This window comes from Haliotis asinina, chromosome 3 (genome assembly GCF_037392515.1).
Source record: "Haliotis asinina isolate JCU_RB_2024 chromosome 3, JCU_Hal_asi_v2, whole genome shotgun sequence".
NCBI lineage: Eukaryota > Metazoa > Mollusca > Gastropoda > Lepetellida > Haliotidae > Haliotis > Haliotis asinina.
The window spans coordinates 80,363,489-80,381,947 of NC_090282.1; the positions used below are offsets into that span (position 1 = coordinate 80,363,489).

General features: G+C 39.8%; 1 protein-coding gene across 2 annotated transcripts; it reads left to right on the plus strand.

The window, feature by feature from the left end:
* The first annotated feature begins 1,857 nt into the window (after window positions 1-1,857).
* Window positions 1,858-12,370, plus strand: LOC137278547 (large ribosomal subunit protein uL10-like). Of its 2 annotated transcripts, XM_067810979.1 has the most exons (9): window positions 1,858-1,937; window positions 2,828-2,922; window positions 4,186-4,285; window positions 5,230-5,305; window positions 6,853-7,087; window positions 8,318-8,426; window positions 10,128-10,204; window positions 11,386-11,526; window positions 12,134-12,370. In XM_067810979.1, exons 2-9 carry the CDS (start codon window positions 2,869-2,871, stop codon window positions 12,275-12,277), a joined length of 936 nt encoding a protein of 311 aa, XP_067667080.1. In that variant the 5' UTR covers window positions 1,858-1,937; window positions 2,828-2,868; the 3' UTR covers window positions 12,278-12,370. The 2 variants fall into 2 exon arrangements, with proteins under 2 accessions (XP_067667080.1, XP_067667081.1); XM_067810980.1 differs by lacking the exon at window positions 1,858-1,937 and having other exon boundaries at window positions 2,822-2,922.
* The last annotated feature ends 6,089 nt before the right edge of the window (window positions 12,371-18,459 follow it).

Below are 18,459 nucleotides of genomic sequence, written 5' to 3' on the forward strand. Positions count from 1 at the left end.
TAGCAGACTCTACTACTGCCTGCTCAGTGTAACTGCATTGTGTGAGACACTCATTACAGTTTGCCAGGTTACAGTATTATGAGGGACAAGAATAATACAATATCTATTACTCCTCGTCAGTTCATCCGCCCTTCTATGTTTCCATTAATATTCTCTGTGGTTTGTCAGAGCGTTATGTGTAGTTTCCAATTTGACGAATAGCACCGTATTTGTGTTAAAATGGACCTTATGGCCATCACATTTGTTTAATCTGGTTTTAAAATGTTAAACTAGAATGGAATGCAGGTGATCAGCGCCACGTGACTGTATATAAACCGTGTATCGGAACACTATTTATAGTTAAACCACTAGGGAACGTTATGTCCATTGTTCTTTTAAGTGCTTTACTAACTGATTAAATGACCAAGGACAGTTATTTCATATCAGAAAGAAAACCCGTTAAATTGCACTTATTTTGATAACATCCATTATGTCTGATACATGGTGTTAGCCGTTTAATCACCCTCACTACGATGATTATTTGAATAAATGAATCCTCGCAGAGTTTATTTGAATAACTATTGTAGTTGCGGGTGATTAACCTATACATAACCACCATTCACAGACTCATAGAAAATGTAAGTACGGCAATAGATTCGTGAGTATAAAGTTGGCTACTTTAGGATTGTTGGTAAAGTGATGTGTTTCAACATTGAATATATACTTTGATAGATATCACGAAGACAAAAGCTGTACAGTGTCGGGTTGCAGTATTGGTTGGGTTGAAGAAAGGAGTTTATTCCACAGAAATATTCCAGTCACCCTACCAGGGAAACACGAACTAGAAAGCCAGCATCAAAATACGAACCTGTTCAAAGTGAAATTAGCCCCGTTCGATGACATAATCCAAAACTCTGATTTCTCCTTGTCAACTAATTTCACATTGTTATCAAGTTTTCCACTATTTGCACTCAAACACTATGTATACGGGTCCTATCTACAATAAACAATCTTGGTCTTGACTATAGTTCAGTCTTGGGTGGGTAAAGCATTATATTAAAGTAAAAGTGCGAGACATATTACAGCGAGCACATGGCAACATCGATATATTCTCACTATTTGATCATAAGACTCTACCGAGCGCGGTGTTAGAACAACGAACAAACTTAAAGCTAGCACATACACACACCATTGTTGCCAGTAGCATGCATAATCAGGATGTAACTAAATCGATTCTGAAACCGAACAGTTCTGATCTTGGTTGCCGAGGAGGGCCTATCTGTACTCATCAGATTATATCTCATACACTTTATCCACTACTTTATATATTATGTCAATATTGAGTAATAAATACCCGTATCTTCTGCTTTCGCGGAAGACAACGCCTTTGCAGGAGGCATCATTTGGATGGTAAAGAAATCTTGATATTAACTTAGTATTCGTCACTTCATAGCTCGTACCAGTATGGGGAGAACCAGTACTGTGAAAGGAATCTTCATTCCGGGAGTTATGAGTGCACCAATACTTATACCTACATTGTGCGTGCGTGATTGTGTGTGCGTTCATGCGTTTCTTTCTGGGCTTGGGAATCGACACTCGGAATTTTAGATTTCCCGTGCTTTGCAGATTCATTTTCCGTGGTCAAATTACACCTGTCATTTAATTAGAATGATTTAGTTATTTTTGTTTTGTATACGCAAAATGGTGTAGGAGAAAACGGCGCCTTAACAAAATACCACCATTTCTTTTTAATATATTTATGCCTTGATATATTTGTACAAACGAAAGGAATATCTTTTAACAAATGGCAATTTCAAATATTTGCTATCAGTAGTGCCCAATACGATGAAAATATTTAGTGGTTGATAGTAATAATGCATGTAGTTATCTTTCCCTTATTCCAGCAGGTGGCGGCATCCAAGTCACGTGGTCTTTCTTTGCACGCCATACTGCGAAAGGTGAGCACGTGTAAAACTGAGAGAGATGGGAAATATAATTATGACCCTTTTCTTGTTTATGTTACAGCTGAAATGCAAACGCTTTTTTTGTTTAGTTTAGGTATGGCATTACCAGAATATTTAACGAATGCTTTTCCCCCAATCACGCTGTTTGGCTCCTCGAAGTTGCACAACCTATCAACATCACACGTACTGCGCACATGTTAGAAATGCTTTGGTTTCCCGTGAAATAAGACTCGCCAGGCATTTCATTTCCATTTCAGGCATTTCTTTCCATGTTCCAGATTATTAAATTGGGTGGCCATAAGTTAATTATTAGCTTTTTCATTTCAGTTCATTGACCTCAGGACCCGTGAAGGTTCCGTGATAGAATGGGCCTTCAGAAACCCATGCTTGCTACAAAAGGCGACTATGCTTGTTAGAGGCGACTAACGGGATCGGGTTGTCAGGCTCACTGACTTGGTTGACACCTGTCATCGGTTCCTAAATGCACAGATCGATGTTCATATTGTTGATCACTGGATTGTCTGGTCCAGACACGATTATTTACAGACCGCCGCCATATAGCTGGAATATTGCTGAGTGCGGGGTAAAACTCAACGCACTCACTGGCCTCAGTAAAGTGCACTATGTATACAGGGATAGGGAAAGGCAGGTGCCATGTGTTCCATTTTGAATTTAAAATGAAGAAAACCCATTATGATTTTGACGTTTACTGTTGATAAAAGGGCAGTGGTGCATTCTAAATTCTGAAAATGGTTAATCCTGATAATTGCTGATCGTCTTTCCTGGTCCCTGCCATACCGTGATGTTTGTAAGTTAATGAGTTACTAATACTGTGGATTTCAGCCATAAATGAGACCTTAATAGTTGCATCTATTGTTTTCCAGTCCTGTCTTTAAACTGTGAATTCTATCCCTGATCCACAAAGATGGTCAAGGAAGACAGGACCACTTGGAAGTCCAATTACTTCCTTAAAATTGTTGTAAGTATCCTCATAACAGTCCCATGAAGGTCCAGTTAGGATACTGGCCTTCAGCTTGTCATAAGAGGTGACTAATGGGATCAGATGGTCAGGCTCACCAAGTTGACACGTCATTGCAATGATTTACAGTTCCTGCGTATTGTATGCTTTAATATTGACGATGGGCGCAACAAGATTTATTAGCGTGTCAACAGGGGTGCAGAAAAAGGCCAAATACTTCTTTGAAAATTCTAAACAAACAATTACCTCTTGAGTTTGCTACTGGTTGGGTTATGGTATTTTTTGCAACCCATTCAACACCATAGGATGGAAAAACGTCCAGAGATGTTGGATCATATATTGAAAAGATATCAAGTTTGGAAAATGAGCCTTGCTGTTTCTACTCTGTAAACATACATTAAATAATCAAAAGTCAAGTAAGGATGTAAGCGTGTCATTATTCAGTGAGGCGATCTTTTTGGTAGGTTCCCCAGGTAAAGTTCCAGTAGCAGCAGGGTGATTTTATTCATTGTTGAAAAACATGCCCTGGCATTGAAAAGTGGGTTCTGGTAATAATTCAGTGTTAAAAAAGTATCCATTGGGTGATTGGCTGACTTAAACCATGTGTCTGATTTTGACCTATCACAATCCCCATAGTAGACTTGGTGAAAAAATGTGTCATTTTTATCCAACAAAATTGCTTTATACAACTGTGAAAATATTCTTGGCAAGGGTACAGTGATATTGTTGATAAGAGCTTTCAAGTGAAACCCAACATCAAACTAATCATCTCACATGTTATTCATTTGTAGCTTGAAAGCTCAGGTATTTCACACTGTTGTATCACGTTACCAAGAGGAATGCCTCTGATATGGGGGAAAAGATGACAAAATCGTATGTGATAAATCTTTTAATTAAAAAAAATTCTGATTAAGTAGAAATGAATATGTAAATAGAAAAGGTAAGGAGGTATTATGGCATGGTACAAATGGAAAAATATTGCATTTTTGGCACCCTTTATGGTCTCTCTGGACAGTATAAATAAATATTAAATTATTTACATTATAGTTGTATTATTTGAATAATTTGATAAAAAATAAAATATAAATGAAATAAAAATCATCACAAACAACATAACTTTATGACGCCCATGCCATGGAAATGAAACATGATTTTTAATGTCAATAATAGTAATGTGACGTTAATCTTTTCCAATCAGTTAGTACCCTGTGAGTATGTTTTGATTATGGATAAATGTTATCAGTGGAATATGTCGTTCTTCAGCAACTTCTGGATGAATATCCAAAGTGTTTCATAGTGGGCGCAGACAATGTCGGTTCCAAGCAGATGCAGAAGATCAGACAGGCCCTACGAGGGAAAGCCGGTAATATATTTATGAATTGAAAAGAAAGAAAGTAGTGGAGTTAGCTATCTGGTTAAATATATTTTACTTCATGTAATGATGATCCAGCAAGCGTTGCGATAGTCACACAGCCAAGCGATAGAGCCAGAAATGGCTGAACCCACTATCGTCTTTGTGACCTGGAGAGCAATATCTTGCCTCTTTGGCTGTCTGAGCATGAATCTGTGTAGAAGTGAAAAATTATTCATGATTATAATATTGTAGTTAAGCAATCGGTGCACAATATGGACCCCCCATGTTGACTTAATTTGTCGTAGTAATAACTAGTGATCTGACATCACACTCAAATTTGGTATGTAAAACACTAGTAGTTATAGTCCACAGTTAAATGTGCAGCCTTTGCAAACCAACATGACGTGCAGTCAGTTGCACTACTGCAATGCTAGTACATGTTCCTTTCTTACATATCTCACTTTAATAGGGGCTCAAGTAAAACATGCTCAGATAAAAATTTTAAATATTCATTCATATTTGGTTCTGGCAACCACAAATAATGAATTGTATTCATGAAGGGGTCAGTTCAGTTCACTGAATATGTGAGTGTATCATAGCCCTATCCATCAGGGTGAATAAGCAGGTGCTAGCAACCCATGATTGTTGGCCTCAATTATCAAGGATCTTAATATTTCTATCTGCATTCTATTTTAATGAATCTGCTCACCTTTTATACCGTAATAGATCCATTGGCAGTTTTCTTGATCAGTATGACAACACATCATTGTAACTGAAAGACTTATCCCTTACATTGTTTTGACAAGTATGAGTAAAGGACATGTAAACTCATGTTCCCATGATTCCACTATCTTCATGGTAGACCAGATAAACAACCAGTGCTTTCTATGTAGATTTATTACTCTGATTTAACAATTTAAACACAAATTTGTACAAAGTCGCCCTGGTTTCAGTTGTGCTTATGGGAAAGAACACCATGATGAGGAAGGCCATTCGGGGCCATCTGGAGAACAACCCAGCCCTGGAGAGGTAAATAATGTCACATGTTTGTAATAAGTGGTCTGTGGTACCACATGCTAGTACCAGAACTTCAAGTGTTTTCAACTCAAGATTCGTAGGAATTCACTATCTTCATGTTAGTTGAATAATAAGTCCTAAACAGACTTGTCATAACAAACGTGTAGAAATTCCAAAATTGCATAACAAATGTTCTTCCAGTAATAAATGTTATTGTTTTGGCTTTGTAGTAATGACATGTATTTCAACTACAGATTTGAACAAGATTTAGTGAAGTAAATGCCAGCCTAGCACACGCAGTTGGGAATCTTAAGCACCATGTTTGGAACTTGGAGGGAAGGGAAAAATATGTTGCTTATAAACTTCAAGTACCCACATCTGTCTCTTGGGCAACTAACGGGACCAGGTGGTCAGACTCACTGTCTTGGTTGACACGTCATAAGTTCCCAAGTGCACAGATCGATGCTCATGTTTTTGATCACTGGATTGTCTGGTCCCGACTTGATTATTTACAGACTGCCGCCATATAGCTTGAATATTGCCGAGTGTTATAAAGCTAAACTTACTCACTCGCAAATGGTGGTGCGAATGACTAGTTTCTTTCAGTGATTTATCTTCCGAAATATAGTGACAATTTTGACCCACAGTAAAGGATCTTTAATCAGTGCTGTATATAAGTGGGGAATAAATTCAGGTGGAAATGGCTTGGATGTAAAAGTCAAAGTGAAATTCAGCATAAAATTCGAGGAAATGTCAGAAAGTTTGGCGAACTTTGGGGGACACTTTGTTAAGCCGGGATGGCAGTTGTTTTTGGCGAATCCATGGGTTGAAATGTTGCTATCCCTGAGAAGGTTGGATATGAGTAATAGATGGAGAGGAAGTGTTGGTTGAAGTTTCATGTTCAACCATTTGATTATCAAATCGATCAATCAACGATTAATAGTTAATCAAAGCCAGTTTGTAACTTCCAAACATGTTTGTAAAAGGGAAATACACATTCTCACCTTTTGTGTGTGTTAGCAAACATCCACAAAATACAACATGAAATGTGGACAACTAATTTATATGCTTGCCTTTATTACAAGATTTTGACTTTAGTGGCCAGATATGGATGCCATGTTATATGTATTATATGAGTGAAGTTCACATTGAAAACAGTGTAAAATGCTTGCTTGCATTATGCAGACACGTAGATATATTACACAGTCATGATAGATCAGATATGATCAATTCCTTGATTGCTATTTTCTACAGATCAGTTTGTCGATGAAATCAATTAAACGGAACACAAGTGTATGCATAAAAGGTTGTATGTATTGAAATAAATAAATGCATAATTCTTTAACTTGGACTGTTAACTGCAATGATGATCCAGCAAGCGTTGCGAGTGTCACATTGCCAGACGACAGAGCCAGAAATGGCTGAACCCACTGTCGTTTTTGTGACCTGGAGAGCAACATCTTGCCTCTTTGGCTGTCTGAGCAAGTCGTCCACAAGAGTTTGAGAATGAACATGGTTGTGGGTGTGAAAGAGTGATACCGACTGATGTTTATTTGCAGATTGCTGCCCCACATTAGAGGCAATGTGGGATTCGTATTCAGCAAGGAGGAACTTACCGATATCCGTACTGTCATCATGGAAAACAAAGTGAAGGCTCCTGCCCGTGTAGGAGCCATCGCTCCCCTTGATGTCACTGTTCCAGCCCAACACACCACTCTTGGCCCAGAGAAGACCTCTTTCTTCCAAGCTCTGCAGATTCCTACCAAGATCACTAAGGGCACCATTGAAATTCTGGTGTGTAAACACTGGTTTTCATCGTCTTTTGGACATGTCTTGTGTTGCTGTAGTTCTTAAAGATCACTTATATTCCAGGGGGATGCAAATGCATAAATCACTCATGGACATCAGTGAAACCCCATCATTAAAACTGCTCATTTCAATCTTTGATTACCTTAAATTGACCTTTTTGACAACAGTGCACAATTCTCAGCCGCAAACCAAATTTCAGTCAGAGGGGCGCATCTCCTTGATAGACATGAGGGTCTATGGAGAATCAATTGTATAATATTACTTGCAATATTAATGTCACTTCGACTCTCACCTTGCTTCCATGGAAGAAAGTCGTTATGTTACATGTTGTTTCATGCAAAATCCTTTTGGCCATGATTCAAATACATATTTAACTACTAGTAAATAGTAGTTTTGAATTACTGACTGGAGGAAAACAAACCATAATCTCAATAACTCTTAACAGACTTTAGCCAGTGACTTCACGATTTTCAAAAATGGCGGCGCCTTGTCTGGGGATAAATGCTTTGTTTTCACCGATTTTAAAAAACAAAATTACTTTTCACTGGTAGTAATCTGTGCATAGTGTCACCATCACACTACCCCAAGGAGCAGTTGACGTCAACACAATTCGGCATGTCTTTGGTGACACCGAGAAAGCAGCAAAATTACGAGCTAGCGAGAGAGAAGCAGACCGCTTTTTAGCATTTTTTAAGCGCTTGGTATTAATTAACCACATGTTTTGGGGGTTTTTTTTGTTTTGTTTTTTTTAAAAATGGTGTTCCACTTATGGCTAACCAGAAGTCTCGTATGCAGTGGTAAAAGGAGTAACAAAAAAATAGTTTATTCGTTCTTTAAAGCATTTGCATACAACACCAAAGCTTTGGGTTGAGTTCCCCACTTAGTTGCAATTTATGACACCATTTCTGGTGTCGCCAGCTGTGATACTCTTGCTTTAGTGTATCACCTTACTGCCCAACCCCGAAATGTTGAGTAATCTGTGGCAGTATAATGTCTACTGACAGGAACTGAGTCTCCATTTAGAAAATGGTACTAATGTATTAATGCTACTGAAGTGGTGGTGTGCTGAAGCACGTCCACTTTTACAGTGAAGCAACTTTGTCAGTGATTGGTAGTGTACCAGCTCTGACAGTGCCCAGGTGTTTTTTCACTGACATGTAGGCACTTCTTTTGCCATTTGTATTTTTCCATTGATATTGGTCTTGTTCATCCTAGAATGCTGTGAATCTGATCAAGACAGGAGATAAAGTCGGACAGTCCGAGTCAACTCTTCTCAACATGTTGGGAATCTCCCCATTCTCATATGGGTTGATCATTGAACAGGGTAAGTAGAATAGAAGAATATCTCATTCCATTATTCTAAAGTCGTCCTTTCACAATTTTAGAAGGGTACAAGTCCATGCACACGCCTCTAGGATGGTTTACATTTGCAGTTGGCTACAGTACAAATACTACTAGACACATATTAGATGATCCTGCGCACTAAACGCATTTGTGACAAGAGAGGCGGTACAACGAATTGGGCGAGTACACTTGGCTGCCACAGGTAGCTTGACAATTATGCATGTGCAATACATGCTAACCATGACATGAAATCAACACAGCTACTGATTAACACCTGTCTCGCCACTGTTTTACACCTGTCTCAAATACTGTTAAACAGATTTCAGTTGTAGTAAAAAATGTCCAAGTTAGGAAAACATGGGCAAATAGTTCATTCTCAGGCAAGTGAGATAGCATACAATGTTGTCATGTATATGGACAAAAATTGTGCAACCAAAGCAGATTCTCTTTTACAAAGTAGCCTTGCTACTGGACTGTGAACGGCAACTTTAAAGTGCATTAAGGCAGAAGGTGGTAGGAGTGCGAGTGGACCTACATTTATCAGTCCCACCAAGTTGCGCAAACCCAAAACTTTCAGTTACAAACTTGATGATTTCGACCGGTGTGCAGTCCGTCAATTTGCACAAAGTTTACATGGCGTAAAAAAACAACTACCCACTCTGGATACGATGAATGATATGACATGTATTCCCAGTCAATCACCAGCGGAATTATGGATGAAAATCAGCCTATACAGAGAAATAGGAGTAAAAATTATGGGATAAAAATATTTCCCCCTTGCTACTCTGATTTAGCCACCACCATTCAGTAACAGATAACTTTTAACATCTTAAAAAGTTAAATGAAACACAATTAACTATATGTAGTTATTATCTATTAACTATTTAGCAGACGAAAAGTCAACTTTGCCCATTAAAACACCGCATATTCCTTCGAATGATAAGACTGCAATTTCAGGCATAAGATCCTGATATTCCACGCTAACCTTTAGTTAAGACGAAGACAAATAGATGATTGGGGCATTGACAAGCATTTTAGATATTCAACAATTTTGTTTTAAAAAACCCAGGAAAATGTCATTTGCTTCGTGAAATGGATCTGTGGTCCTAAACATATTTGCTCAGTATATTGTGTTGATTCAATATGTTGAGATTGTACCTGTTCCCAAATTGAGTGTGCTATAACAATTCATGCGTGAAACGCACGGGGAAAATGAACTTCTCGATATTTATCAGACAACCTGTCTCCCTCTTGTTTCAAGTGGATCGTTCTGTGGGGCGTTCCCAAGTATGCAAATTGGAGTCATTTGTCAGGTCATGGATCATCTTATATGTGTTTACCAGTAGTAACAATACATCAATTGATATCTCTTCTGTAAGTTCTCAGATTAAGGCAGTGTTTCAGAGCAGTGCCCTTGCGCCATTCACAGTAAAACAGACAGTGGCACTTTTATCCACCGGCATGTAATGTGGCAGGGATGGTCAACACCTTTTCCGTCTGTCCATCCGTAATCATTTTGTTTCTGAAACATAGTTAAAAACTGTCATCTTCCGATGGTTACCATGAATTAAGGTGCCATTTGGCAACACTGGCAAATATCCTGGCTGAAGCTCTGTTAAGGTGTGTGCTACTCGTGAGAGATAGCTTCATTTCATACTTTGTCACACTTTTGAATATGCAGTGTATGACTCTGGCACCATCTTCTCCCCTACGATCCTGGACATCACCGACGATGACCTACGACAGAAGTTCATGCAGGTAAGAATGTTTCCTTCATGTCATATCAGCTTGAGAATATTGATCAGTTTTATGCCCTAACCTAAGAACCGCCATTGTAGCTAGATGTCGCAGTAGAATCTCGGCACTAATTAAGCTCAGTCCTGTCAGAATGGTGTTTGAATGATGCTGTATACTTTCGTTCTACTGAAAACTATGAGGAGACGTCTTCTACTGACAAACACCCACACTGACTTTATTCCAGTTTATGTTGCATTTGGTGGACCCATGTCCAATTTCTTAGGCACTGAAAAAGTAACGAGATTTATCATGTCACTTCCATAGGCAAAGCAAATTATATGATCAAAAACTGAAAGGGAAGATTGGATTTGCCCTAAATATTGTTCAGATGTATACCAACATTTGCCAAGGACCAGAAGAGTCATTTCTGAGCAACTGTTGTCCTTGGCGAAATTTATTTGTATGCTGTTGATGTTAATCCCACTCTAGGGATTGAAAAGTTTAATTTATAGTTTCTGTATTTGACTATTACTTGTTAGTGTCAGGTTCTTATTAATGATGCATTTGCTTTTGTATATCAAGGCAAAATGTATTTTGAATAAAATCTTTTTTTTTATTTTCTTATTTTATTTTACTTTTTGCAAACACCCAGTCAGTCAATCCTGTGCTATATCACTTACCCTGCTGCATAGAAATATACCCAATTCCAATTTCCAGAATTCCATATAAGCTGCATGTTTGTGTAAAATATGCAGTAAGAATGTTGAAACATGCAAGACAAATAAATGCCATTGTATGAAAAGAAACGATGCGCACACACACACATACACACGTATGTTATGTCAAAATAACAATGTTTATTTACCCCATGCATCAAAATCCTGTTGCATATCATATCAATTCAAGCTAATCAAACTTATGTTTCCACTGCTGAAGTAGTAAGAGTAAATAGCCTGAGATTAAATCGGCATGACTACATCAAAACAAATGCAGTTTGACTAAATATTTCAATATGGTTTGAGTTGATCAAGTCAGACCAGGTTGAAATGGTGTTTTGAATGATGTGTTATACTTTCGTTCTACTGAGAAAACTGAGGAGATGCTTGTGTCCTGACAAACACCAAACAATATAAGTTTTATCATCTTGTGTAGTTAAGAGAATGATAACCATTCTGTAAACAATTTCTTCAACTCTATCCCAGATTGTCCGCAACATCGCCAGTGTGTCACTGATGATTGGCTACCCAACAGCTGCATCTGCCCCTCACTCCATTGTCAATGGATTCAAGAGGCTCTTAGCTATTGCTGTAGAGACAGAGTACACCTTCCCTGAGGCTGAGCAGGTAATGGTACCATACATTATGGCTGTGGTGGTGCAGTTCAAGTCCTTCCTCTGTGAGAGGGCTGCATGGTTACAAAATGTTCCCCTGTGAGAGGGCTGCATGGTTACAAAATGTTCCCCTGTGAGAGGGCTGTATGGTTACATGTTCCCCTGTTAAACGTCTGCATGGTTACAAAATGTTCCCCTTTGAGAAGGCTGTATGGTTACATGTTCCCTTGGTGAAAGGCTGCATGGTTACAAAGTGTTCCCCTGTGAGAGGGCTGTATGATTACAACATGTTCCCCTGTTAGTGTGCTGTATGATTACATGTTCCTCTGGTAGAGGGCTGTTTGGTTACAATGTGACTGGTTGCGTGGTCTCTAGATGCCTGATAAAATAGCAATCAACTTTTTTTCATTGGTGCAGTCTGATGTGTGAGGACAAGCTCTGACTATAAAATTCATCTTAAAGACACTCAAAAAGTATTTCATTTGGTGACTGTTAATGCATTCATGCCATAGAATGTACTGTGACAATGCCTGGATAGTTGTAAATGTCATTGAAAAGTAAGTTACCAGTTACGATTTGAAAAACAATTCAGGGTTTAATTTATCACTGTTTCCTTGCAGACAAAGGAGTACCTGAAAGATCCATCTAAGTTTGCCTCCGCTGTTGCTGCTCCAGCTGCCTCTGCAGCACCCGAGAAAGAAGAGGCGAAGAAGGAGGAGTCTGAATCAGAAGATGAAGACATGGGCTTTGGTCTCTTTGACTAAGGGAGATAATTCTTGTGTAACTCCCAGCATCTGATATCTCCAGTGCCGGCTACAAGCCATATGGCCTGAAGATAATAAACTTGTAATCGACAATGATGTTTGTTTCATTTTTACACATTAAGAATACATCTAACATCTAAGGATACAAATTTCAAATTAATGACTGAATAATTTGGGCACAAATGGCGGTTTTATGTGTCTTGCATTAATCAGTATTGAGTCCCTTGTCAAGCCTCTAGTCCTCACTGCAGATCTGATCAATGGGCGTCTGAATTGTCATTCTGATAAACATTGACAAGATGAACAGGAAAATTGGTGAAAGATTCCACCATCTGTGTGAACCATGTAACTGTGAGTTTGGTATAGAGAGCTGATTATCTTTGGATGGCAATACCACATGATTAACATAGGGGGTTATCACACCTGGAGGGATTATCGGAACCATGTATGCGGTGGATCTCTGCATCAATTGCTCAGCCACTAACTCAAGCTGCCATTGTTTTCTAAAGGGATGGTTCAGACTGGATCGTTTGCAGGATGCAGTAACATTATTGCACACACAGCAATCGACATTCTATACATGTAGATAGGATATTCTTATTTCCTTCAAATGCTGCTCTTTTTTATATGAAGGAGATCTGTAAAATAATTTAAGCTGGATTAAGACAATCAAGTGATTGACATCATGAGCATGATCTATGCAGATGCAGTAGCATGTATCATATGAGACTGATCAGCAAGTCTCGTCAGTTGCCACAGGCAAGAGTTGTTGGAAACTAATTTTTAACCCGGCTGGATCCATATGTGTTCATGACGACCCTCTGTATAAACAGGTATTTACTATAGGAGAAACCACACCTCCAAGGTTTTGGGACCCGTGAAGGTCCCGGGGTAGAATAGGCCTTCAGCAACCCATGCTTGCCATAAAAGGTGACTATGCTTGTCGTAAGAGGCGACTAACGGGATCGGGTGGTCAGACTAGCTGACTTGGTTGACACATGTCATCGGTTCCCCATTGCGCAGATCGATGCTCATGTTGTTGATCACTGGATTGTCTGGTCCAGACTCGATTATTTACAGACCGTCGCCATATGGCTGGAATATTGCTAAGTGCGACGTAAAACTAAACTCACTCACTCCAAGGTTTTGGCAGACACTGTAAAACTGGAGGGGCCAGGCCCTGAGGGATTTCGCGACCAGGTGGTTTTACATTTGCCAAACTGAGAAGTGTTTTCTCAGACGTGTACGTCAGTGATGGATAATTACAATGAAGCTACGCAACAAACTGAAGCGCAAGTAAAATCAATTTAATGGAACAATAAATAGATAATTCAACCTCTCTGTCATCTGTCGGCTCGGTGAGTGAGTTTAGTTCTACGCCGCACTCGGCAATATTCCAGCTATATGGCGGCGGTCTGTAAATAATGAGTCCTGTGTATGGACCAGACAATCCAGTGATCAACAACATGAGCATCGATCTGCGCATTTGGGAACCCATGGCATGTGTCAACCAAGTCATCGAGCCTGACCACGCGATCCCGTTAGTCGCCTCTCAAGACCGGCATAGACGCCTTTTATGTCAAGCGTGGGTTGCTGAAGGCCTGTTTTACCCCGGGACCATCACGGGCAGTCGGCTCGGTGGTCGTGTGGTAGAGCGTCGGCCTTCTAATCTGAGTTGCAGTTTCAGTCTTGCTTTGAACTTTATTTTGAACATGTTTCAATTAATTTCAACCACTCATATATCATTTGAATGTCGATGCTCAGAGTTTGGAAAAGAAAAGTACAAAAAGTTAGAGGTTGGGAAGAGGTTTTAGTAACAAAAAGTAAAATCTGGAAATACGCCTTCAATACGTTTTTTCTTGGGGTGAAAAAGAGATGACCAAATATAGAGCGAGAAGCACACTTCAGGCTTAGATTTGTCATAGTATTCATTTGGAGGAGGCTGGTAATCGGAAGGCATGGCAGTTCAACCTTTGGTGTACCAGCTTTGAATCCCACGGCTAGCCTTGTTTGCTGAAGACTCGTTCTAATCGTGCTCTTCCCGGTTTGTTACATATTGTGTGGATGCAAATATCCCGACTATGCTGTATACCATACTAATAAGGTTTGAATTGGTCGTACTTGCAAAGGACACCGAGGGAGGTACAGCTAAGCAGAGGTGAAATAAACGGATCTTGTGAGAATGGTACGCTAAGCTGCTATCAGTTACATACGTGTGACTGGTCTTCCCCTCTCGTGGCACGAATACTGTGAGAAGTGACGTAAAATCACCCTTTGATGATCGTCGAAGTACCATGAAGATTTGAGATGAAACTGTAGGGGTTTGCATGTCTGCATAGACTATTCTTACGTTTCATGTAACTGCTGCATAGATATAGCTAGAAGACTAGATATAAATATTCTCAGGTATCAAGTGGTTCAAGGAATGAGAGACGGCAAATCAGTGAGTACAAATTCAGGTTTCTGACAAAATATCGGCGACATCATGGGCTATTGTTTTAATGGTTGTGTTTGTTTCACTGGAAACATTTCGATCCCCAGTTCATCATAGCAATAAATGAATTTGAGAATGATTATTTCTTGAAGTTACACCTCAGGCAATGTCAGTATTCGGGAAAATGTTACACCCAGAGTTACACACATTGTTGGAAAACTACAACAGAAAAACACATGTACTCTTTAGAAACACAATTGCTTTTCGAACCTTTGAAAAAAATCTTGTAAACGAAGTTTAAAGGACCTACTTTATTCTGTCTTGATGAGAACGTGTTTGTTTCGTGAAAAATTCGGAAACTTGTGTTGGAATTATGTTACTTGTGACGGAATCAAGTATCGTCAATGACACTGCTTGAAATACGAGGAGGTAAAGGGGTGTTGGTTTGAAATGGTTAGGCTATTTAAATCCAAACTAATGGCACATGTAGGTGTATCCTTCAGCTCACCATCTTCCACCTTCCGTGACGTGACTGACAGTGTTGTGATACCTCAAATATGGTTAAACCATGGCTCTTTTGATTGAGGTCGTAGTCTAACCCAGATATTAGACAACGACCGGAAATACTTTGTAAATGATTGCTGTCATTTTGGAATCTGACCAGCTTTACTTCAAATCAGCCTTTGCCAAATACAGCAATCCAACCAAAACTATGAGCGGCTTGTTGAAAAGTTCATATGGAACACTGGAAAAAATATCAGCAATGCATAATTGTTCCATAAGACCTTTTCAACAATCTGCTACTAGTTATAATTGGCAAAGTTGGGTTGGTTAGACTACGTACCGATAAAAAGCAGTAATGGTTTAATGAAACAATAAAAACAATAACAGCAATGCATACTGCAGAATGTATTTATTCACAGAACATACACAAAGTTTCATTTTGCGACCGTAACGTTGACAGAGATGTTGATACCATCGGCACTGGCCTTTTGTAAGCCTCTAGATTTCTCGAATTAAGTAGAAGGCATGGTTTCACTTCGTCTCTTTCCCTTGCACTATCCTGCTCATAGTCGCCTCTTGTTCAGTACAGATGCGCTTGTAGTTGCGAATGGTATTACTCCTGTGCCCGGTTGTTTTAGCAATGAATTGTTCATCTACAACTGAGCGAAACTGTCGCGTAGCAGACGTTGCTCTCAACGAGTGATTTGTGTTGATACCTGAAAAGACAAATGCAATCTAGCTACATTACCAGTAAACAAACAACTCCTGGTTCGATGGAGAAATGTTTAAATCTCTTTATCTCTTTCAGTATGTTTTTTTTTTATTTATTTATTATTATTATTTATTTTTTTTTGACACTGTAAAGTTAGATACTGCTTAGATAAATGAATTTGAAAATCTTACCACTAAATCCGCCAGCAACGCACAATCTGGACGCAGTTTTACTGAGTGTGTGTTCTACTGGCGACACTGAATACCATCGATCTGGTCTGGGTGTACCAAGTGGACGTCAGTATAAAGCTGTACGAGCACCAGCAGGACGAAGACTGAGGTACCCCCGGTACATGCATATGTCAGGTACATCACTAGCATACACAGGAACACTTTTGGGTTCACTTTTCCTTGGTGGTCCTTCAAACAACGTTGATTACATTTACTGACATTTTCATGGTTGTGTATGAACAAACCCTGGTCATTTTCTCCAATTTGATTGACCAACTGTCAAAATTCTGTGTACAACGTCACAGCTTAAAGCAAAGTTGAGGCCAATTAAGTATAGCATGGTATCAATCAGTGTCTGGGGAGATGATTTCCTCTTGCGGCGATGGAATAGCCTCATGGTTAAAGCGTTCGCTCGTCACACCCAAGACGCCAGTTCGATTTCCCACGTGGGTACAGTGCCTGAAACCCATTTCTGGTGTCCTCCGCCGGATATTGTTGGAATATTGCTTAAAGTGGCGTAAACCCACACCCACACTCTTCCCCTTTTGGTGTTGGCATCTGTCAGATCACTTGCTTGATAACAATGTTACAACCTACACCGGAACGTCGCTGCCATAGCATTAAAGAGGTTATTCATCCATATGTTGTCATCCTTCCTTACTGGCCCAACTTCTAAATGCTTCTCAAAGTTCGTATAAAGATTAAATTTTTCGTGATGCTTGTTGCTTTTGACATGTTCACTGTTTTATTGTATGCTTGTAACGCAAAGGACTAGGTACACACTGTCACTGAATGGGTCATATATCGAAGGTGATAATATACACCGCGATGATACTATGCTAGTGTTTATGTGTTACAACCCCCCGTGTAGTATAGTGCAATTTGTCACGAATGTGAAGGAAGAGAGTCGAATGGATAAAGCTGTTGACGACGACCTCCAGTTATCATATGTCAAAACCTGTAAATCAACAATTGTTTTGCGAGCCGAATGTTTGGGCGAAAATATCTCGCTAAAATATCATGACACAGAAACGGCTGTTGGTCGACACTACCAATAATATCATGACACAAAAACGGCTGTTGGTCGCCACTAGCAAAAATCATCATGACACAAACACGGCTGTTAATCGCCACTAGCAAAAACACCGTGACGCAAAAACATACTGATTCCCTGATCTCATTCAGAATTTACCGCATGTTACATTTGATCAGTTTCCAAATGGCATTGTTTATTCAATACTTAACTCCTTATCGGGATGAAAAAGGTAAACTGATTCATTCGGGCCTCATAAATGTTGTAAACCACATATAGATTTTTTTCCAGAGGAAACGTTCACCGACAAGCCCAGGATATTTTAAGAGTACATTAGCCGAGTGATCAGGCCGCACAAGTGTGTTACACGCGAATCTATTATTCACAACTACCTTTGTTATAATGAACACAACTTCGTTCACGACCCACAAGGGACAATGTTACCTGAGGCGACAGCCGTCAAAGGAAGCATATACAACTATATCTGTCTTGAACACGGTTCACCTGTCAATTTATGAGGGATGAATGTATTTATTCCTCTTGGTTCTCATGTCATATCATTCTGACGGGGGAGATCTAGCACACCGGAAGTGACGTGTGTGTGTTTGGAGGCAACTCGTTGTGATATGGATACCTTTGCACGTCCTGAAAGAAGACCTTAATTTCAAATCACTGTGCATTCTTACTGCTGTACTGCCCATCTACCAACAGGAACTAACGCCTGCCTATATCTACCAACACCGACTCACACCTGCCAGCGGGGAATCGCGCCTACCAACGGGGACTCACACCTACCAGCAGGGACTCACACCTACCAACATGGACACACACACATCAACAGGGAATCGCGCCTACCAACAGGGACTTACATCCACCAACAGAGACTTACACACACCAACATGAACTCACACCTACCAACATGAACTTACATCCACCAACAGGGACTCACATCTACCAACAGGACCTCACGCCTACCTACAGGGACTACCAACACCGACTCACACCTGCCAGCAGGGAATCGCGCTTATCAACAGGGACTTACATCCACCAACAGGGACTCACACCTACCAACATGAACTCATATCCACCAACAGGGACTTACATCCACAAACAGGAACTCAGACCTACCAACATGAACTTACATCCACCAACAGGGACTCACACCTACCAACATGAACTTACATCCACCAACAGGGACTCACACCTACCAACATGAACTTACATCCACCAACAGGGACTCACACCTACCAACATGAACTTACATCCACC

Coding starts and splice junctions, on each gene's coding strand:
- LOC137278547 (XM_067810979.1), top strand. CDS start 2,869: ATGGTCAAGGAAGACAGGACCACTTGGAAGTCCAATTACTTCCTTAAA. Junction 7,088..8,317: donor AGGGCACCATTGAAATTCTG/GTGTGTAAACAC, acceptor TGTTCATCCTAG/AATGCTGTGAATCTGATCAA. Junction 8,427..10,127: donor TGGGTTGATCATTGAACAGG/GTAAGTAGAATA, acceptor TTGAATATGCAG/TGTATGACTCTGGCACCATC.